The 23,391-nt window shown below is 38.4% G+C and overlaps 1 protein-coding gene across 2 annotated transcripts in view; it reads left to right on the plus strand.

Moving 5' to 3' along the window:
- Nucleotides 1–23,391, plus strand: part of LeuRS-m (Leucyl-tRNA synthetase, mitochondrial) — a 70,582-nt gene that overhangs the window by 6,728 nt on the left and 40,463 nt on the right. For both annotated transcript variants that reach the window (XR_011043262.1, XM_068369217.1), the window contains exons 3-10: nucleotides 1,566–1,698; nucleotides 5,050–5,292; nucleotides 8,087–8,220; nucleotides 9,094–9,846; nucleotides 12,259–12,425; nucleotides 16,640–16,813; nucleotides 17,395–17,486; nucleotides 18,857–18,947. Coding sequence is in view for 1 of the 2 variants with exons in the window: in XM_068369217.1 (XP_068225318.1) it covers nucleotides 1,566–1,698; nucleotides 5,050–5,292; nucleotides 8,087–8,220; nucleotides 9,094–9,846; nucleotides 12,259–12,425; nucleotides 16,640–16,813; nucleotides 17,395–17,486; nucleotides 18,857–18,947 (1,787 nt within the window). In the remaining variant the exon portion in view is untranslated. The remainder of the gene's footprint in view (nucleotides 1–1,565; nucleotides 1,699–5,049; nucleotides 5,293–8,086; nucleotides 8,221–9,093; nucleotides 9,847–12,258; nucleotides 12,426–16,639; nucleotides 16,814–17,394; nucleotides 17,487–18,856; nucleotides 18,948–23,391) is intronic.

A 23,391-nucleotide genomic window follows, 5' to 3' on the forward strand; every position in this document is an offset into this window, starting at 1 on the left:
CAAAGATGCAGGACTAGCAGAAGCAGCAAAAAAGAACAGTTCCTCTCCGCTAGACGAATTCGATATTTGTCCCAGAGAGAGGAAGGACACAAAGACTTTACCCAAGAAATGGCGTTCTATGGATGAACGTCAGTCGCGAGGGGAATGCCTGCTTGGTCCTTTCCTCTCCCGTAAGATCGGAGCATGTGAACTACCTCCCAGAGCCCCATTCTTCATCGAGAAGGAATTAAGATGACGACCGCTACCCCCTCCTGGCTGCTATGGGTGCTATCTCGGAAGAGGAAGAACCATTTCATGACGTGTTGGAACATTTAGATGTAGAGCTGCCAGCTTCTGCCAGCCCCAAAATTTCTTCCCTGGAGCAGAAAGATGCCGATCAAATTTTCCTGTAGGTACTTTTATGCATCAGAAAGGTCAACAACCTGGGAGAACTGGACCAGATCCTGGCTGAAGGTAAGGACACAGTACTGGATCAATTTTCGGACACTTCAAAACCCTCCAGAACTGTGGTAGCTTTGCCCTGGTCAAAGGGGGTGAAGGCAGCAAAGAAAAGATCATATGCACAGGTTGCAGGCACGTCACAGTGTCTGAGAGTGGTGGACGCCTTTTGATTACTTACTTCCTCCACCATATGTATGTCAGAGGAAGTACTGTAGTATGAAGTTATAAAAGACAATCCTTTTCCCCTCCCTTTCGATCCAGTCATTGTGTTGTTGACCCAAGGCTCTTCTCTGGCCAAACTGGCGACCTGGGTAGCTAAGTGCTCTTTGCAGTTCTTTTCACAGATGGACTATTTTTGGGCACTGTTGGGTACTTCTTTAAGAACAAGGACTTGCGGCAATGGCAAAGTGATGTTCGTTTACTACTGCTTGTGTGAGCATGGTGGTTGGTCCATCCCTACTACCCCTCTCCGCTAATTAGCGGAGGGTAGTTACGCCTCGCAAAAATTTAACTGCTGGTTTCAGCTATTGACGAAATAATACTCTATAAAAAGCTCCAGTTTTGTATAATTAGAAAAAATACGAATTATTCCAACTTTCTCACATTTTATGATTAAACCATCTGCTATTTCTCATCTTATCACTTTTTTTTGCTGTTTTTCAGGGCATTGTTGATACTTGAAGATTTTCGGATAACTTTTGGCCGATTTTTACTGCACAAGTGCAGTTATGTAGTTTCTTGCCCTTGAAATATTTCACATCATTTCTAAATATGATACTACAATATTGCTATTAAGAGCTCGATTTATAGTTTCTACTCTTGAAACATTTATGACTTTTAAGATTATTAAATTTAGGGACAAGCTTGTGGTTTTGCTCTTTATACAGTTTAGAAGTTCTATTATTCTAATATTTTTGTGTAGATGTTATATAGAGCGTGATGATTATATAACATTTTATTTGTTCCGTAACCGAAATACAAACCACGCTATTTACATAGTGTTTCCTTTCGGCACCCTATGTAAATAGCTAAGGTTTGTATGGTTAGGAAAAATACAAATTATCTTCGAATTTGTAATTTTTTTTTGCAAAGAAACCAGAAATAACGTATAATTTCTTTTCCAGGGATTCCAAGGCAGCTAAGAAATATGTATTGGCAATGTTTCCATATCCTTCTGGGAAACTACACATGGGACATGTCAGAGTGTATACCATTAGCGATTCCATGGCCAGATTTTACCGACTGCGTGGGTTTAAGGTGAGTGATGGATTTGGTCCAGTGTTTTATTCTGTTTTAAGAGTATAACAAGTTTGCATTTAACCCTTTTACCCCCAGGCTATTAGGAACTTTCCAACCCTTAACCCCAAGGGGTTATTTTTTTTTCAAGCACATTTTGCAGAATATTTTTTTTTAAATTGCTCTAACAGCCTTAATTTTCATCATAGAGAGGTCAGGTTGGTCTCATTCTCTTGGAAAATGCCTGAAGTTTCTCAAAAAATTATAAAAAATATGCCAAAAAAAATTTAAATACCAGTTTTTTGCAAGGACGCACTGGTACGTCCATGGGGGTAAAGGGATGAGTTTTGTGAAACTTACCAGTACGTCCTTTGGGGGTAAGAGGGTTAACCTTTAATCAGAAAGAAATATGTTTTTTTTTTTCACACAAATCTCATCAGTTTATGTCTGCCTTGGGCAATCAGCACTCCAGCAGACATTTGTAGTGAACGACACCTCATAGTAACGGGGTATTTTGAGGAGGGAGAAGTCTAATTGGAAAGGGATCTCTGGTAGTGGTATCACTCGCCCCAGTTTTAATACCGACACCCTGTAGGGGTGAGCGAGCTGGATATATTCCTAGCATTCCATGCAACTTTTTTCTCTGGTATATTTAGGAGTATTTATACCTTTGAAATGGTGCTTTAAGGAGCATTTCACTGGGCGACACAGGTTCCTTGCCCAGGAATAGATTTTTCCTTCGTCAAAATCCCTTTTTTGGTAGGTGTGTTTGCTTGCAGGAAACACCAATTATTTAAATAACACTTCCTTTTTGTGATACAGATTTTCTACCCTTAAAGATATTACAATTCAAGAGTTATGGGCGTCCTTTAACTGGCCAGACAGTACTACATTGGATCCTTCTCTCTGGTTAAGGTTCATTATCCCTTTGCCTACATATACACCGAATAGCCTGGCATATTCTTACATATTCTCTTTTGTCCTCATACACCTGACAACAATGAGATTACCAAACAATTCTTCTTCACCCAAGGGGTTAACTACCCCACTGTAATTGTTCAGTGGCCACTTTCCTCTTGGTAAGGGTAGAAGAGACTTTAGCTATGGTAAGCAGCTCTTCTAGGAGAAGGACACTACAAAATCAAACCATTGTTCTCTAAGTCTTGTATAGTGCCATAGCCTCTACCATGGTCTTCCACTGTCTTGGTTTAGAGTTCTCTTGCTTGAGGGTACACTCGGGCACACTATTCTATCTTCTTTCTCCTCCTCTTATTTTGTTAAAGTTTTCATAGTTTATATTGGCGATATTTATTTTGATGTCGTTACTCTTATATTTTATTTTTCCTGGTCACCTTTCCTCACTGGGCTATATTCCCTGTTGGAACCCCTGGGCTTATAGCATCCTGCTTTTCCAACTAGGGTTGTAGCTTAGCAATTAAAAACAATAATAATAATAATGAACTTCTGAATTCTATCCTTGTTGGTAAACAAAAGTTTTGTTTTTAATTTCTAACCTATGTTTGTAATTCCAAACTTCAGTATATCATTCATGTTTTTATAATTTTTATTTTTAATTTCTTGCACTTTCTTTTATTTCACTATATGTGGATGAATATATTAACCCCTTCACCCCCAGGTTATTTGGAACTTTCCAACCCTTAACTCTCAGGCATTTTTTTTTTTTTTTCAAGCACATTTTGCAATATATATTTTTTAAATTGCTCTAACAGCCTTAATTTTCTTCATAGAGAGGTCAGGTTGGTCTCATTCTCTTGGAAAATGCCTGAAGTTTCTCATAAAGTTATCAAAGTATGCAAAAAAAATGTATATAGCAGTTTTTTGCAAGGTGGTACCGGTACGTCCATGGGAGTAAAGGGATTTGTTTTGTGAAACATACCAGTACGTCCATTGGGGGTAAAAGGGTTAAGTGCTTTCAGCATTGTTAGGCTTAATGATAATGGTAATACACCTGCTTTCAGTGTATACACTATTCATTGAAAATTAATACTTAGCAAATTTGATATTCTTTTATTGAATTTTGTGTGGGTGCCGCAAGGTGAGATTGTACTACTCTGCTTAATCTAATCACTCTAAGTTCTCTTATTTTTGTAGAAAATAGTATGATCCCTAAAATACATTAAATATTTAAATTTCAAGCTATTGAATTTACTTCATTTATTAGTGTTTTTCTTGTTGTAAACCGAGTTAAAACCTTAGATGAAGAAGTAGAATTCCTAGGACCCCATTAAAGAAAGCAGCCTAGTAGTATGAGAAGCAAAAAAGTAAAGAATAAATTACAAGATTACAAGATTAATTTTCTCTTACGTCTTACTACACAGTATTCTAGAAGTTTTATTCCAGCTGTTACCAAGTTGTGGAATTATCTTTCTAATCAGGTATTTGAATCAGTAGAACTTCAAAAGTTCAAAGTTGGAGCAAATGTTTTTATGTTGACCATTCTGACATGAGTCTTTTTATAGTTCATATATGACATATCTGTTTTTGACATTGTTAATAGTTTATATATGACATATCTGTTTTTGACGTTGTTAATAGCTTATATAGGACATATGTATTTTGATGTTGTTACTGTTTTTAGAAAAATTTATTGTTAATTTGTTCTCATCAATTATTTATTTCTTTATTTCCTTTCCTCACTGGGTTAATTTTCCCTATTGGAGCCCTTGGGCTTATAGCATCTTGCTTTTCCAATTAGGGTTGTAGCATGGCTAGTAATAATAATAATAATAATAATTCTCTGTTTACTGTTTTTAGATTTAGTAATTTGTTCTCATCATTTATTTATTTCCTTATTTCCTTTCCTCACTGGGCTATTTTTCCCTATTGGAGCCCTTGGGCTTATAGCATCTTGCTTTTCCAACTAGGGTTGTAGCCTGTCTAGTAATAATAATGATAGTAATAATAATAATAATTCTCTGTTTACTGTTTTTAGATTTAGTAATTTGTTCTCATCATTTATTATTTCCTTTCCTCACTGGACTATTTTTCCCTATCGGAGCCCTTGGGCTTATAGCATCTTGCTTTTCCAACTAGGGTTGTAGCCTGGCTTGTAATAATAATAATAGTAGGTGGAGTTAAATACTATGGCTGCATCGGCAGAATTCAATTTCTTGTCCAATTTCTCGGTTCTTCTGAATGTAGCAATCGTGAAAAAAGAATTGTCCGAAGAATCGAGAAATTGGACAAGAAATTGAATTCTGGCGATGCAGCCATAGTATTTAACTCGACCTGTTTGAAGGAGGGTCTCCTACCAAGAAATAATAATAGTGATAATAATTCTCCATTTGTTGTTTTTAGATTTGGTATACTGTATACCGAGATATCTATCACTTTTCGTTTACGTTCTTTCAGGTCATTCATCCAATGGGTTGGGATGCGTTTGGACTCCCAGCCGAAAATGCCGCCATAGAAAACAACACGATGCCAGACGAATGGACGTATACTAATATATCTCAGATGAAAGCTCAGCTCCTCGACCTCGGCTGCAAGTTTGACTGGGATTGCGAGTTTGCCACCTGTGATCCTAGTTATTACAAGTGGACCCAGTACATTTTCCTGCTCCTATACAAAGCGGGATTGGCGTATCAACAAGAGGTTGGTTTTACAAGAAGTCTTTTTTAACCCTTTTACCCCCAGGCTATTTGGAAATTTCCAACCCTTAACCCCCAGGGTATTATTTTTTTCCCAGCACATTTTGCAGTATATATTTTTTAAATTGCTCAAACAGCCTTAATTTTTGTCATAGAGAGGTCAGGTTGGTCTCATTTTCTTGGAAAATGCCTGAATTTTCTCAAAAAATTATCAAAAATATGAAAAAAATTTTATATCATTTTTTTGCAAGGATGTACCGGTACGTCTATGGGGGTAAAGGGATGGCTTTTGTGAAACGTACCAGTACGTCCTTTGGGGGTAAAAGGGTTAACTAATTTTGTAGCCTTTGATTTTCAGTTGAATCAGTAGTTTTTTTGCACTTATTTTATATATGAAAAAAATAGTTTTTCCATAAAATATATTTGCTATATGTGTTCTTTATGACTAGAGTAATAGCATTGCTATCATTTGAAATTCATTCAACCCTTTTAAAACAGTGATATGTTGATCTCCTGAATTATTAGAGTTCTCTTGCTTGAGGGTACACTTGTGCACACTTTTCTATCTAGTTTCTCTTCCTCTTGTTTTGTTAAAGTTTTTATAGTTTAGAGAAAATATTTTAATATTGTTACTATTCTTAAGATATTTTATTTTTTCTTATTTCCTTTCTTCACTGGGCTATTTTCCCTGTTGGGGCCCCCTAGGCTTATAGCATCCTGCTTTTCCAACTAGAGTTGTAGCTTAGCATTTAATAGTAATAATGATAATAATAATAATAATAACAACAACAACATTTAGGGTACTCTAAATCTTGTCAATTAAACTTTTGTATAAACTGTAATGTTGATCTAGAGTTGTAAAAGGCCAGGACACCCACAAAAAGAGGGACAACCCTCCCATGATAAATAATGTCTCTGGACGGCACCTCTAGGGGTATTTGAGTCATTTCCCTGTGTTGTTCAGTCTTCTGTCTATTCTATCTACCATGGCACTTCCCCTAGTTTAGGAAGGTAGCTGACATAAAATAAAGGAACATAAGGGATTTTTCTTCTCACCGTTCCCTTTTGCCTAACGAGGGACTCGGCTGAGTTTGGTTGGTACTGCTACGTTTAAAACGCTTCCAGAAGACTCAAATTACAGTCAGACCAATGCTTAGAACGTATCTTTAACGTTTAAAACGCTTCCAGAAGACTCAAATTACAGTCAGACCAGTGCTTAAAATGTATCTTTAACGTTTAAAACGCTTCCAGAAGACTCAAATTACCGACAGGTCATTGCTCTAAATGTATATTTAGCCTTTAAAACGATACATGTTTGCAAACGTTATAAACTATATCCGCTTGTCTGCAAATATACAGCAGTCAATGTTTAAAATCAAATAAATGTTTGCGATTGTTTGAAACTATATGCGCGTCAGCCCATCCTTCCCCATTTTCCACCACAATGAAGCCTCATATGCTGGCTCCCCTATTGCCGCTACCTCAGCGGTCATCAAGGTGACCCGAGGTAGCAGCATTGCCTATCGGAACTGCCTCACAATAGCTCGCCATTTATTTCCTGCACGCTCTTTTGCCTCTCTTACATCTACCCTCGTGTCACCTAGGGCTTTCTTCACTCCACCCATCCACCCAAATCTTGGCCTTCCTCTTGCACTTCCTCCATCAACTTTTGCATTCATCACTTTCTTCAGCAGATGGCCATTTTCCATCGTCTCTACATGGCCAAACCACTCCAACACATTCATATCCATGGTTGCTGTTAATTCATTTCTTACACGTGTTTTCACCCTCACCTTTCAGTTCCTAACCCTATTCAATTGAGATATACCAGCCATACTTCTCAGACACTTCATATCGAACTCATTCAGTTTCTATCTCGCCTTCACTTTCATTCCCCTCAACTCCGATCCTTACATTATAGTGGACACAATCACTTTCTCATAGAGAACTCTCTCTACATTTATCCCTAACTCTCTATTCTTTACCACTCCCTTCACTACCCCCAACACTTTACATCGTTCATTCACTGTCTGCAACAACAGAACCCAATTACTGAAATTGGTCAATTGATTTACTTCCTCAAGTAATTCTCCATTCAACAGATAGATTTGTTCTTTTGCGAAATGTGAAAGTTGGAAGAAGGTATAATTAAAATAAGTTGTGCAGCTAGGTACGAGGAGACTATAAGGTATGTATGTAAAGGGAAGGGTAGAATGTAATGCAGCATGAAACGAGTAAGGTCAAAGAATATTTGGTAAGGTCCACTGTAAATGATACACCTAAACAGGGAAGAGTTTCTAGGTAGTTTTAAAGTTACTATTATTTTGGAAAAATTATATTTGAGAGACTATGCACGGTTGATTGTTATAAAACTGTTTTTACAAGATCTGTTATACATGTGGAAGATTTAAGTTCCAAGATGGTAAACTGTGTAGGAATGCCAAGAGGGAACTGACACTTGAAAGAAATTAAACTTGTCATTATCATGAACGCTCCTGCTGAATATTAATTTAGCGTCCTATGGTGCCTTGCTTGACCGCGGAGGTAGCAGCAGTCGGGGATTCAGCGTCCTGAAGCTTCATCTGTGGTGGATAACGGGGGAGGGTGGGCTGTGGCACCCTAGCAGTACCATCCAAACTCGGTTGAGTCCCTTGTTACCCTTGTTAGGCTGGGAGGAGCATAGAGAGGAAAGGTCCCCTTTTTTCATTTGTTTGATGTCGGCTACCGCCCAAAATTGGGGGAGGTGCCTTGGTATATAGATAGATAGCATACATAATTATTTTTCCTATCTTTTTAAGGCCTTGGTGAACTGGGATCCAGTAGACCAGACAGTTTTAGCCCACGAACAAGTAGACGAAAATGGCCGATCTTGGAGATCTGGAGCTCTTGTGGAAAAGAAGTACCTGACACAGTGGTTTATTAAAACTACAAGGTAAAGTATGATCTTCTGTTGAAAAAAGTTGTAGAGACTTTTTCACTGCTAACACACAGGTGTCTTTATAGAAATTACAAGGTACAGTAAATAAGAATGTAGACCACTGACTACTCTAAACACTACAGCATTATATTACTATTGTATTCATTCTAGTTTTGGCAAGTAAAGCATTTGTATTTCCTTTTCATTTTTATATATACTTTATGCTGAAAGGATACGATAATTATGATGTTTTTTTGTAAATTTTGTTAATTTTACTTTGTAATTCCCAAAACTTTTATTTCATATACTGCACTATTTAAGGAATAATATTCCTCAGTCTAATGTGGAAGATCATTTTCATTATATTGTTTACTAAATAATATGATCGCTTCAGTGATAAGGTCATCAGACTAAAGTTTTTTTTGAAATGTAATTACCTATTCTTAAAATATTTTATTTTTCCTTTTTTCCTTTCCTCACTGGGCTATTTTCCCTGTTGGGGCCCCTAGGCTTATAGCATCCTGCTTTTCCAATTAGGGTTGTAGCTTAGCAATTAATAATGATAATAATAACTATTCTATGCAGTTCCTTCCCTCACTGGGCTATTTTCCCTGTTGGGGCCCCTAGGCTTATAGCAGCCTGCTTTTCCAATTAGGGTTGTAGCTTAGCAATTAATAATGATAATAATAATAACTATTCTATGCAGTTCCTTCCCTCACTGGGCTATTTTCCCTGTTGGGGCCCCTAGGCTTATAGCAGCCTGCTTTTCCAATTAGGGTTGTAGCTTAGCAATTAATAATAATAATAATACCTATTCTATGCAGCAAGGTAAGAAGTGCAGTAGTATCTCAAATTTTCAAGTCATTGATAAACCAATTTCTATTTCAGATTTTCAAAATCCCTTTGGGATGGTTTGTCAGATCCTATTTTGGAATACTGGCAGGATATCCCCAAGATTCAAAAACACTGGATCGGCACGTGCGATGGCTACCGAGTGGAGATGCGTTTGGGTCATAATAAAGATGAACAAGTAAATGACAAACTTCGTTTGTGGATGAGCCATCCCGAATATATACATGGTGTCAGCTTCTTAGGAATAAAGTCAGACCATAGACTTAAAGATAAATATTCAGGCCAGCAGGTGAATAAGTATCTAGTTCTGAATGTGAAAGCTCTGTGTCCTATTACGAAGAGATTAATACCTATAATAGTGTCTGATGAGCTGCCATTCACTAACGAGTTGGAATTTTATATAGGTATTCCCTCGCTGAGGGAGTTTGACCGTAACTTAGCAAGAACTTGTGGCTTCGATGTAACTAACATTATTGAAAAGGATTCTTTGAAAAACTCGGGAAACTTAGATGGCTTGTCTCATGAGGCAGCAAGAGAAAAGGTTGTGCGAGAATTATTAGAGTTGAATGCTGGTGGGTACCAAACAAGTGCTAAACTGCATGACTGGTTGGTATCAAGACAACGTTATTGGGGTACTCCAATTCCCATGATTCTCTGTTCGTCCTGTGGAACTGTTCCGGTTCCATTTGAAGATCTTCCTGTGAAACTCCCAAAGATTTCCAAGTTCCTTGAAAAAGGTGCATCGCCTCTAAAGGATAACGAAGAGTGGAGGTCCTGTCAATGCCCAAAGTAAGTTCTCTCTGGATAGCAGTACTAGAACGGTGTTTACATAAGTTCAGTTGATTTTTTAAATATGTCTGATAAAGATTAATTAGATTTCATAGTATGTTTTTAATTTGGTAGCAGATGGAAAGCCTTAACATGTCTTTTGTTTTCTTTGAAGGTCATTTGCAGATTTATTTTGATTTCATTAATAATAATGTGGTTTGTCTCTCTTGGATATAAATAGCTATAAAACTTTGTAAATTTCAAAGAGGCATGATTATTGAAACTAGTTAGACCACCTTCGCTAGTTAAAGTAAGAAATTATATTAACTGTTTTACCCCCAAGGTATTTGGAACTTTCCAACCCTTAACCCCCCAGTCGTTTTTCCTTTTCAAGTACGTTTTGCAATATATTTTTAGATTGTGCTGACAGCCTTAATTTTCATCATGGAGAGGTAAGGTTGGTCTCATTATTTTGGAAAATGCCTGAAGTTTTTCATAAAGTTATAAAAAATATGCAAAAAAAAATGCTAATAGCAGTTTTTTGCAAGGACGTACCGGTACGTCCATGGGGGTTAAGGGATGAGTTTTGTGGAACGTACCAGTACGTCCATTGGGGGTAGAAGGGTTAATTGTTGCAAAAGGAATGACTGCTTTGTTTTATGCCTTTTTCTTATCTTAGGTAATCCCCTTTGACCTATTTAATCATATTATTTGACAACCTTACTCCTGTCTTAACCTATTCATTCAAGATCAAACCATTATTGCAAAAGGATTTAAAACTATACCTTCTATTGTTATTGTATCCCCAGATAATAGTAATAATATGCACACTGAGTAGCAACTTTGATCTTAAACCTACGATTTGCGGCTTGGTTGAGGAGGGATGTTTAACTTGAAGGCCTCAGGTTTGTATAGCTAAAAAAAAATACAAATTATCTATAGATATATGTGATTTGTTCCTACTCAAATTGGAGAAAAGTTGATTTAAAAGTTCAAGATAGAGATGACTGGCAAAATCTAACGAAGACCCTTTTCGTCAATAAGCGTAGGAGATGATGATGAGATTTCTTTGAAGAAAAAGTGCATGAATAGGTATCCAAGTCAAAAGACGGGTGCATAATGTACCGAACATGCTTGCGTAAATGTGTTCAAAAGATTTTTTAGTACAGTAATTAGACAAATAGGCTTAAAAAAAGATTTGAAACATGAAATATGAATATAAATTTCAAGCAAGAGGTCATGAGTTGCTCCCCATAACTGTTGCTACGATCATTTGCTGGGGAGCCCCCTGTAGCGGTCTTGCTAAGGTTTTCCAAGATATTTCATCTCTGTTTGGAAGGTCTAAAGTAATTCATCTGGTATATCTCAATCAGCAGACTGAAACAAGAGAAAGATTTGTCTCAGTGCTGAAGGAATTCCTTTGGAGGAAGGTCGAAAAGAGCAATCGCTGAGACCTGTAGGTAAACGAGTGCCAATTGAAAATGCTCAAAAGAGACTAGTGTAAACACTTGCAGGAACAATTTGGGAGAATGCATCCTATACTCAATTTTTTTTAATGAGGCGCATTTGCACTGACTCGCAGCGGTGCCCTTTTAGCTCGGAAAAGTTTCCTGCTCTCTGATTGTTAAGAATTATCTTGTCCAACCAATCAACGATCAGGAAACTTTTCCGAGCTAAAAGGGCACCCCTGCGAGTCAGTGCAAATCTGCCTCGCTAAAAAGAATTGACTATAGGGTACATGTCTCCAATCCTCAAGGATGAATCTATCTTCATTTATATGATGAACTGTATGCTGTTAGCTGTGTCCATCCTTAATGGCATCTAGGGAACCAAGCAGGTCTCAGTTTACCTGTTGACGATTCCATTCATGCGAGTAGACTGAAGGAGTCCGTAAACCTTTTTGGAAGCTTTCTTGTTGCCTCCGATCTTGTCAGTAGGGGCAAATTCTGGCAGTAATGAAGATCCTCTTGGACATCTTCTTCTGAAACAGATTGGTCTCATACATACATACATATACCAAGGCACTTCCCCCACAATTGGGGGGGGGGTTAGCCAACATCAAACAAATGAAACAAAAAAGGGGACCTCTTCTCTCTACTTTCCTCCCAGCCTGACAAGGGACTCAACCAAAATAGGCTGGTACTGCTATAGTGCCACAGCCCACCCTCCCCCGTTATCTACCACAGATGAAGCTTCATAACGCTGAATCCCCTACTGCTGCTACCTCCGCTGTCATCCAAGGATACCGGAGGAATCGGCAGGGGCTACCGGAACTGCGTCACAATCGCTCGCCGTTATTTCTAGTACGCTCTCTTGCCTCTCTTACATCTATCCTCCTATCACCGATGTTAATTTACTGTATAATAATTATAATAACTTTAAAAGTTGAAAGCTATTATCATGGAAATTTAGCTAGTATTTGTTTGTCAACAGATGTGGTGGACCTGCAGAAAGAGAGACTGACACAATGGACACTTTCGCAGACTCCTCCTGGTATTTCCTTCGCTTCTTAGATGCGAAAAATCAAGAAAGACCCTTTGACTATGATAAGCAAGCCTCTGTTATGCCAGTTGACTTGTATGTTGGTGGCAAGGAACACGGTTAGTTATTAAGACGATTTTAATCTTGAGGTTTAGATAAGGGATGTATTGTATTGTGTTCAATATGTGTCAATATACTGTAATTTTAGAAAATATTTTATTCTTAGACTTTTTTCTTGAACTATTCAAGTAGCAAATTATGGCCATCTTGGTGAAATAAGGTTAAAGTTTTATCTAGTAATTTTTTTCTTCTTTCAGTTGTCCCTAATTCATATTTTTGATGTGATTTAATAATATATAACTACAAAATTATCCAGTGGAGGACATAGTTTAAAGTAGAGCTGGAAAGAATTTAAGTTAAGCCAGTTTAGTGATATAAATTTCTAACCGAATACATGCTAGCATTTTCTTTCTAGTGATAGTTTTGAGAACTTAAAAAGAACAATATGACTGTGGGTAATATTGTATATCCTCCTCTCAAGTAGGGTTTTTCTGCTTTCCTTAAGTATTTTTATGTGAACTTGCATCATAGTGTATTTGAGCATGGATTGTACGATTGAGCTTGCGGTTTTGGGGGTAAATACAGTGTTGTAGGACTATGATTGATAATGGAAAATATGTAATATACAGTGATTTGAGCTCCCAACCCAGCCACTGATGGGGGCAAGCCAGCCTCAAATTGGTGCCGGTCCCAAGCCTGGGTAAATGGGGAGGGTTGGCGGCAGGGAAGGCATCCGGCCATGAAGAATTAGCCAAAACCAATATGACCAGTGGAAATTGTGAGATTAGAATTAATGCTAGGGCATATATATGATGAAGTGTGGGACAGAGGTAGATGGAGAACGCTGGCTGAAAACATTGACCACACATAAAAGTGGGAAAAGATGCAGACAAAGAAGAAGAAGAATACGACAGTGATTTGAGCTCCCAAATGAGGGCCTCAATTCCAGTATAGCTGCCAAGAGGCAATGCTACATTATTACTAAGTGTATGGTAAATAAGAACTATTCAAAGCAGTTGGCTTATGCTTTAAAATACTGTAGTAGTTTACTTTACTTAATTTACTTTGATGTCTGTTTTTCCGGTCCCATACAGCAGGGGAACCCCACTCTCTACAGGACCTCCACTTTCGTTTTACCTTGTTCGTTCAGAGCATTTAACGTTTCATATTGCGTATTGTTCATTTACTGTTAAATCGTCACTGTCAAAAGACTCGTGAAATAAGAAAGTCTTCAGTTTCCTCTTGAACGCCTTAATGTCTTCAATCATTCGAATGTTTTGTGGGAGCTTATTATATAGTCTCGGGGCTGCATATTTAAAGGCTCTGGAGCCTACAGTAGACATATATCTAGGTTCCAACTTTAATCTTTAAACATTGAATCCTCTATTTTTTGTTTTTGTCCTAAGAGTTATATTATTATTATTATTACTATCCAAGCTACAACCCTAGTTGGAAAAGCAAGATGCTATAAGCCCAGGGGCTCCAACAGGGAAAAATAGCCCAGTGAGGAAAGGAAATAAGGAAATAAATAAATGAAGAGAACAAATTAACAATAAATCATTCTAAAATAAGAAACAACGTCAAAACAGACATGTCATATAATAAACTATCAACAACATCAAAAACAAATATGTCATAAATAAACTATAAAAAGACTATGTCCGCCTGGTCAACAAAAAAGCATTTGCTCCAACTTTGAACTTTTGAAGTTCTACTGATTCAACCACCCGATTAGGAAGATCATTCCACAACTTGGTCACAGATGGAATAAAACTTCTAGAGTACTGCGTAGTATTGAGCCTCGTGATGGAGAAGGCCTGGCTATTAGAATTAACTGCCTGCCTAGTATTACGAACAGGATAGAATTGTCCAGGGAGATCTGAATGTAAAGGATGGTCAGAGTTGTGAAAAATCTTATGCAACATACATAATGAACTAATTGAACGACGGTGCCAGAGATTAATATCTAGATCAGGAATAAGAAATTTAATAGACCATAAGTTTCTGTCCAACAAATTAAGATGAGAATCAGCAGCTGAAGACCAGACAGGAGAACAATACTCAAAACAAGGTAGAATGAAAGAATTAAAACACTTCTTCAGAATAGATTGATCACCGAAAATCTTGAAAGACTTTTTCAATAAGCCAATTTTTTGTGAAATTGAAGAAGACACAGACCTTATATGTTTCTCAAAAGTAAATTTACTGTCGAGAATCACACCTAAAATTTTGAAAGAGTCATACATATTTAAAGAAACATTATCAATACTGAGATCCGGATGTTGAGGAACCACCGTCCTTGACCTACTTACAATCATACTTTGAGTTTTGTTAGGATTCAACTTCATACCCCATAATATGCCAAGAAAGTCCTAAAGGGAAACATAAGAGGAAGGGTAAATGTAGGTAAAGTTTATTCCAGACTGAGTGATATCAACAAAAATAGCAGGAAAGTAACTCACCCACTGGGGTGTTTTGGGAATAATTAGTCTCCAAAATATATATGGGATGTGGTGGCAAATTGGATGCCTTAAAGGCAGCTGAGAAAAAGGTGAACATTTCTTTTCACGAGTGATACTCAGAGTAGGGCTTGTGTTAAAATGGTAGTGAGGCATCTTATTAACATTTTTACCCCCAATGGACGTACTGGTACGTTTCACAAAACTCATCCCTTTACCCCCATGGACGTACTGGTACGTCCTTGCAAAAAACTGCTATTCCTATTTTCTTGCATATTTTGATAACTTTATGAGAAACTTCAGGCATTTTCCAAAAGAATGAGACCAACCTGACCTCTCTATGATGAAAATTAAGGCTGTTAAAGCAATTTAAGAAATATATATTGCAAAATGTACTTAAAAAAAAGAAAAACGCTGGGGGGGTTAAGGGTTGGAAAGTTCCAAATAGCTTGGTGGTAATAGGGTTAGGATTTGTTTCATGACAAAAGATGCCTTTATCTGTACTTTCTCTTATCGCCAGTAATCCTAGTTACGCCTCTGTGATTACACCAGTTCGTCTGTCTTGAACCAACAGATTCATATGTCATGGAGTACTCCCTATGTTCAATTTACTGTTTGGGAAAACTCAGCAACTTAGCAATGCAAGAAGCTATAGCGGGGCAGATATTGGTAGCGATCGCCAGCTCCTCATTGCCACACTGAAATTAGTACTGAAAGCACCCATTGGTAATAGAGGGAAGAGCATGAATGAGAAAAATTTAGATTGAATAAGGGGATTGGCAAAGATAGGAATATTAGCTGTAGAGAAGAGATTATTTTGAACGTGATGTTGACACACCAGTGGCGGGTAAAATGTGAGATATCAGTAAGAGAGGGATGTTTAAGCCCTTTTGTATAACTGAGGAGTATGATCTTTTAAGTCTGTGATAATTAGGAGAGAGTTTTGATGTAGGAGAGGATATAGCTTCAGATCAATCCTCAAGTTATGTCAGACAGCGTGAGGTGCTTTTAAGCCTTTTACCCCCAAAGGACGTACTGATACGTTTCACAAAACTCATCCCTTTACCCCCATGGACGTACTGGTACTTCCTTGCAAAAAAACTGCTATTTACATTTTTTTTTTTTGCATATTTTTGATAACTTTATGAGAAACTTCAGGCATTTTCCAAAAGAATGAGACCAACCTGACCTCTTTATGATGAAAATTAAAGCTGTTAGAGCAATTTGAAAAATGTGTATTGCAAAATGTGCTTAAAAAAAAATGCCTGGGGGGTAAGAGTTGGAAAGTTCCAAATAGCCTGAGGGTAAAAGGGTTAAGTCTGCATCTAGCACAATGCAATGCAGAATTCCAAATTTATGAAATTGATGAGAAAACTTTGTTCACTTGGCTTATTCAAATTGATAAAAAGGGCATTGATTAGTGTTGAATGTTTTGATTATTTTTTTTTTATATATAATGCTAGAAATAGGAATGAATAGCGAGCGATTGTGATGCAGTTCCGGTAGGCCCTGCTGCTTCCTCCGGTGCCTTAGATGACCGCGGAGGTAGCAGCAGTAGGGGATTCAGCGTTATGAAGCTTCATCTGTGGTGGGTAACGGGGGAGGGTGGGCTGTGGCACCCTAGGAGTACCAGCCGAACACGGTTGAGTCCCTTGTCAGGCTGGGAGGAACGTAGAGCGGAGAGGTCCCCTTTTTTGTTTTGTTTGATGTCGGCTATCCCGCAAAATTGGGGGAAGTGCCTTGGTATATGTACGTATGTATTTCATGAAATCCTTTCTTTTTTAATATATGTCCTTTTCTTGTTTCTCTTTCAGCTGACTTGCACATGTATTATGCTCGCTTTATCCAGCATTTCCTGGCGAGTGAGGGCCTCGTCAGTCATCAGGAACCTTTTAGGCGATTAGTCGTTCAAGGCATGGTGATGGGTCAAACATACAAGGTGGAAGAAACCGGCCGCTATCTGGGAAGGGAAGAAGTAGATTTCTCTGGTAAGTATAAAAGCATGTCCAACCCAAAAGCAAAGTCCCTTGAAAGAAGGGAACCGTGTTACCCCATGCTAATAGTAGATTTCTTTATATCATGCTTGTTAACCCTTTTACCCCCATAGGACGTACTGATACGTTTCACAAAACTCATCCCTTTACCCCCATGGACGTACCGGTACGTCCTTGCAAAAAAATGCTATTTAAAATTTTTTTTTGCATATTTTGATAATTTTTTTTGAGAAAATTCAGGCATTTTCCAAGAGAATGAGACCAACCTGACCTTCTCTATGACAAAAATTAAGGCTGTTAGAGCAATTTTAAAAATATATACTGCAAAATGTGCTTGAAAAAAAATAACCCCTGGGGGTTAAGGGTTGGAAATTTCCAAATCCCCTGGGGATAAAAGGGTTAATATATGTTTGATCTTAGAATTATTAAATGATTTACAGTACTGGACTTCTTAAATAGGACGGAATATATCATTGAAAATGATCACGTCATCCTAAGTATCATCTCGATTGCTCTGTTAGACAACTCCATTCTAACCTGTGTTTTGTTCTTTCTCTTCTTCCTTCCTCAAATAGTTGATCCGCCCGTAGAACTTGGCACTGGAGCTGCTTTGGAAATAAGTTATGAGAAAATGAGCAAAAGCAAGAAGAATGGCATAGATCCACAGGTATGTTTAGTATTGATGCCATTCTGTTTTCGAAATGGTTAGATTTTTCCACATTTTGGATGGAAAGGAGGGCCTGTGTTTCAATTTATTATTGTATATAGGTGGAATTGAAATTATGCATTTCATTACTTCCCGGGTTTGTTTCCTTGAGAGGTATGCACTGGTGTAAGTGGGAAAACCGGGTTTGTTTCTTTGAGAGGTATGGACTGGTGTAAGAGGGAATCCCGGGTTTGTTTCTTTGAGAGGTATGGACTGGTGTAAGTGAGAATCCCGGTTTTGTTTCTTTGAGAGGTATGGACTGGTGTAAGTGAGAATCCCGGGTTTGTTTCCTTGTGAGGTATGGACTGGTGTAAGTGGGAATCCCGTGTTTGTTTCTTTGAGAGGTATGGACTGGTGTAAGAGGGAATCCCGGGTTTGTTTCTTTGAGAGGTATGCACTGGTGTAAATGGGAATCCCGGGTTTGTTTCTTTGAGAGGTATGCACTGGTTTAAGTGGGAAAACCGGGTTTGTTTCCTTGAGAGGTATGGACTGGTGTAAGTGGGAATCCCGGGTTTGTATCTTTGAGAGGTACCGACTGGCGTAAGTGGGAATCCCGGGTTTGTTTCTTTGAGAGGTATGGACTGGTGTAAGAGGGAATCCTGGGTTTGTTTCCTTGAGAGGTATGGACTGGTGTAAGAGGGAATCCCGGGTTTGTTTCTTTGAGAGTATTGGACTGGTGTAAGTGGGAATCCCGGGTTTGTTTCTTTGAGAGGTATGGACTGGTGTAAGAGGGAATCCTGGGTTTGTTTCCTTGAGAGGTATGGACTGGTGTAAGAGGGAATCCCGGGTTTGTTTCTTTGAGAGTATTGGACTGGTGTAAGTGGGAATCCCGGGTTTGTTTCTTTGAGAGTATTGGACTGGTGTAAGTGGGAAAACCGGGTTTGTTTCTTTGAGAGGTATGGACTGGTGTAAGTGGGAATGTTAAATTTACAGTATGGTAAAGGAAATTGTTTTGTTAATAAAAAGACTGAACCGTTTTTCACATTAGACTTGTAATGGGTTTGTACAAGCTTCCATACATTCTACAGAAGAAGAACTTCTCCAGTTCTATCAGATTGGCTATGCATTTACCCTTGATCTTCTCATGAACTATCTTGATTCTAATTATGCTCTTGGGTGATTGTTTTAGCCTTAGGGGTGTACCTGATGTTAGGCCTGAAATATTGTATAAAAAACCATTCCCGTATTATATAATGAAAGTTATTTAATGATAGCTTTTGCTAAAGATGATTGCATGCCCTTATAAATCAGTCCTACATTTAGAAGCAATGGTATCTAGTTGACCATTTAGTTTATTTTACACATTTTACGTTTTGCCTCGTTTTTTTCAGAATGTTTTGGATGAATATGGCACTGATACAATGAGGCTTCTGATGATGGCAAACTATGCTCCCTTCTCACAAAGAAACTGGTCGGAAGAAAGTAAGGATATATCAGAATACAGTTTTTTTTTTTATTCAGAAAAAAATTCACTCTTTAGAGCATCCCTCCCCATTTTGTTTTTATTCTTGCTGGATATTATCCACGGTTGGTTCTACACGAATATAAATCATCGTCCTTTAGTGGGAGTATGATTTCAGCTGTGCCACCCCAAGAGTACCAGCCAAACAAGGTTGAGTCCCTTGTCAGGCTGGGAGGAACATAGAGAGGAGAGGTCCCCTTTTTGTTTCATTTATTTGATGTCGGCTACCCCCCAAAATTGGGGGAAATGCCTTGGTATATGTTTGTATGATTTCAGCGAAGCTAGAGCAAACATAAGAAATTTAATTATGTAGTTATACCTTGGCAATCGATGTTTGCCAATGGTTACATAAGTGGATGAGTAACCTGCCTTATCTTACCTTATTGCCTTATTCTATGTTTGGGTTCCCCCAGGCCCCTCAGTGTGAGACACCTCGTATATCCACCAGAGGGTTGCTAATGCATCTTCCGGTGTATTTTGCATCTTCCAGTCTTTGATGGTCTGGGATGCATCTTAGGTATTTATCGAGCTTATTCTTAAACACATCTACGCTCACTCCTGATATGTTTCTTAGATGAGCTGGCATCGCATTAAATAGTCACTGCATTATCGATGCTGGTGCGTAGTAGATTAATGTTCTGTGCGCCTTCCTTAGTTTTCCTGGTATAGTTTTTGGCACTATTAATCTACCTCGGCTTGCTCTTTCTGATATTTTAAGCTCCATGATGTTTTCAGTAATTCGGGGGAGCATCAAGTACTTCGGGTGTGGAGTTAATGCCTCCTGTATCTCAATGAAGTCACTGGCAGCAGGGTGACGGATTGGGTTCAAGGCGAAACACGATATGTTTTCGGCTTCTACTCTTGATGCCTGGCGGATAATTTTACCGGTATAAGTAAGGACCGGCAGGGGTCACTTCCTTAGATAAGAACTGCGCATCACAAGGAACTGGCTATCCTTTGATGAATCTAGCCAATGAATCCTCTCTGGATTTAGTTAGTCTATGGAAAGAGAAAATGAGAGAATAGCTCCAGTCCGTGGCGTAGCGGGATGCTAAGGATATCCCGGTTTATAAATACTAAAGAAAGATAGATAATTGGTAATTGGAATGTTAGAACCATGCAAGTAGAGAATGTATTTATGAAATATACTTTGGATATCTTGGCCCTAAGTGAAACAGGTTGTAAGGTTATTTGATAAGGAAATCCTAGACTAAGACATTATATACCATATATCTATTCAGGAAAATTAGATGGAGTTGGAAGAGAAGTGGTAGGAATGATGATGACACCAAGAGCAGTAAAGGCATTAACCGAGTGGAGGGTTGTAAAATAGTAGATTGTTACTTGTAAAGTTTAAAACAAACCAGTGCAATATGAGTGTTATGGTTTGCTATGCACCAACTTATGATTCCTTTGAAAAAATTAATGATGAATACTAAGGAGAACTGCAGAGTGTAACAGATGAGATCCCAGAGAGAGAAATGAAAATTCTGATGGGTGACTTCAATGCTAAATTTGTAAGGGATAATCAAGATCGTCGTCGTCGGCGCCCACTCGTGTTCGAGTATTGGGTTCTGTCGTTAGCCATCAGCCTCCTATCTATGGAGAAAGAGATGAAGAAGGGTGGAGGAAACGACAGAATGCCAGTAGCTGGGTATATTGTTTTGGGTGGTCGTGGCTTTGCAACGGCCACGCACACACACTTGGCCTACACCGTTTTCACCGCGGCTCAAGACATATGAGACAGGCGGCTTCTCCGATGTTGGTTGCATCGGGCTGCCGGGTTCTTGTTATGTCAAGGCCCGCCTTGTTGCCTGCCCGACAGGCATTGCCCTCTTCCGCCGGCGCTGGGAAGCTCCGCCGTTGGGGTCTTGTTTGGTTTGATTTTGGAGTTTTCCCTCTCCTAGCCTTTGCCTATCTTAAATAAAGGAGAAGGCCTATAGGGGTCCAGTCTTGGTCTGGTCTCTCAGAACTGGCCTTAGCGGTATGGTTGAGCCTGCCAGGGTGGATAAACTACCCCACCGCCATTGCCCAGCCCATCATTGACACTCAAGCTTCTCTACTGCAGCAAAGTGCTGAACCATCAGAGGGGAATAATCAAGATATAGAGAATGTAATGGGTGTTGAGGGTCTTGGCAAAGTTGCAAATGAAAATGGAGCACATTTTATAAGTTTTTGTTCAACCAACAATCTTATTATTGGAGGTACTCTTTTCCAGCACAAGGACATCCACAAATATATAGGGACATAACCATGTGACGATTTACGAAAATGAAATAGATTATATAGCCATTAACCCTTCTACCCCCAATGGACGTACTGGTACGTTTCACAAAACTCATCCCTTAACCCCCATGGACGTATCGATACGTCCTTGCAAAAAACTATTTGCATTTTTTTTGCATATTTTTGTTAACATTATGAGAAACTTCAGGCATTTCCCAAAATAATGAGACCAACCTTACCTCTTGATGATGAAAATTAAGGCTATCAGCGCAACCTAAAAAAAAAAATATTGCAAAACGTTCTTGAAAAAGAAAAACGCCTGGGGGTTAAGGGTTGGAAAGTTCCAAATAGCCTTGGGGGTAAAAGGGTCAAGGGAGAAACTAGAGTTTGCGGGACATCTTGCCGTTGTTAAGGGACATTTATTAATTTACTGTAGTTAACCCTTTTACCCCCAAAGGACGTACTGGTACGTTTCACAAAAGCCATCCCTTTACCCCCATGGACGTACCGGTACGTCCTTGCAAAATAATGCTATAAAAAATCTTTTTTCCATATTTTTAAAAAAATTTTGAGAAAATTCAGGCATTTTCCAAGAGAATGAGACCAACCTGACCTCTCTATGACAAAGATTAAGGCTGTTAGAGCAATTTGAAAAAATATACTGCAAAATGTGCTGGGAAAAAAATAACCCCCTGGGGGTTAAGGGTTGGAAATTTCCAAATAGCCTGAGGGTAAAAGGGTTAAGACTGGTAACTTGTTTTGTAAAAGTAGAATTCCCATTTGTACTATAGCCAAGAATATTAGGTCTTCCCCTTAGAAGAGTACTTCTTATCAGTGAAATACATGTTCAGTTATAAGTATATTTTCCCCTCAGGTTTTGGAGAGTTTTAAAGTTCATGAAATCAGGTGATATATACCTCCACCGAAATTCATTAGGATATTTTTAGGAACGGTCATTAGCAGCAAAGTTACAATCCAAATTGGTTTTGGAACCTATTGATCCTCGTTGGGATAATGAATAAAGATGGTTGGAATATACTTTGCATTTTTTAAAGGTATTGCTAAATCGAGAGGAAAGGGACAAGCGTTATTGGGTCTTTTTAGCTGTGGTTTGTTAGTGGATATTGATTATGGAATTATGAATACAGAACATTACGAAATAATTTTCCTTATGAGTAATTTACGATAGAAATTTTGATTTTGTCAGGGAAAATGTTTTGAAATAAGTTTTTTCCAACACAGAGTACCTAGAACTACTTTCTTAGGAGTTACTGGTAACTTTCCCAACCGACCAGAATTTTGTGTAGTTTACCCTATTCCCATTTTCTATGGGTGACCTCAGGCGGAGTGATACGCGCCCTGAGGCGACCCCGGGGTCGGAGAGCGTGCTAGCTCAGGTCGTGCTCCTCAGTAAGTTTCTGGTCACGACGTGATTCACATCTCGCCGCGCTCTCTCTTACCCAGTGCGACCCTTTGTGTCCCCTACCCTTTGTATACACCACGTGGTACAATTTTCCCACATCCTAGGTAGTGCGGTAGTCAGCTATGTGACTCACAAGCAATATTCATCTAGATTAAAGGAGTTTTAGTTATTCCAATATGTTATTTTGATGCATCTTTGTGAATTGAATTAAGTTAGGGAAAGGTTTATGCTGAATTTAGTAGTATCGAAACAAACACTAAAGACTGGATTCCTGGACCACCTGGCCTAGCATTCTAACCCATGTCTAGTTGGACAACCATTGCTATCCTCTACCAAGAAATCTCGTAAGGAAAAGTATAAGCATCGACAGAAAATTAATAAATATTTTCAGTACAAAATTAAAAAGCTCAGGCTTCTAAAGCATGATCAATGTGACTGAAAGCTAAGTATCAAAATAATATATATTATTTAGATTCTCTATTTTTTATAGGAGCCTTTAAATCTCTTTAGTTCAAATTCATATCTTTTGTTTGAATAAAGAAGTAAGATATGTCTGAAATTTGCTTTTCAGTTAAAGTCAACACATTTTCTCCTCTCTCTCTCTCTCTCTCTCTCTCTCTCTCTCTCTCTCTCTCTCTCTCTCTCTCTCTCTCTCTCTCTCTCTCTCTCTCTCTCTCTCTCTTTTTTTGGTCTTATAATTTGTAAAGTATTTTTGTTAAGATGTTTTTTTTTTAATGAGTAACCATAAAGTCAAA

Source organism: Palaemon carinicauda, unplaced genomic scaffold (genome assembly GCF_036898095.1).
Source record: "Palaemon carinicauda isolate YSFRI2023 unplaced genomic scaffold, ASM3689809v2 scaffold418, whole genome shotgun sequence".
Taxonomy (NCBI): Eukaryota; Metazoa; Arthropoda; class Malacostraca; order Decapoda; family Palaemonidae; genus Palaemon; species Palaemon carinicauda.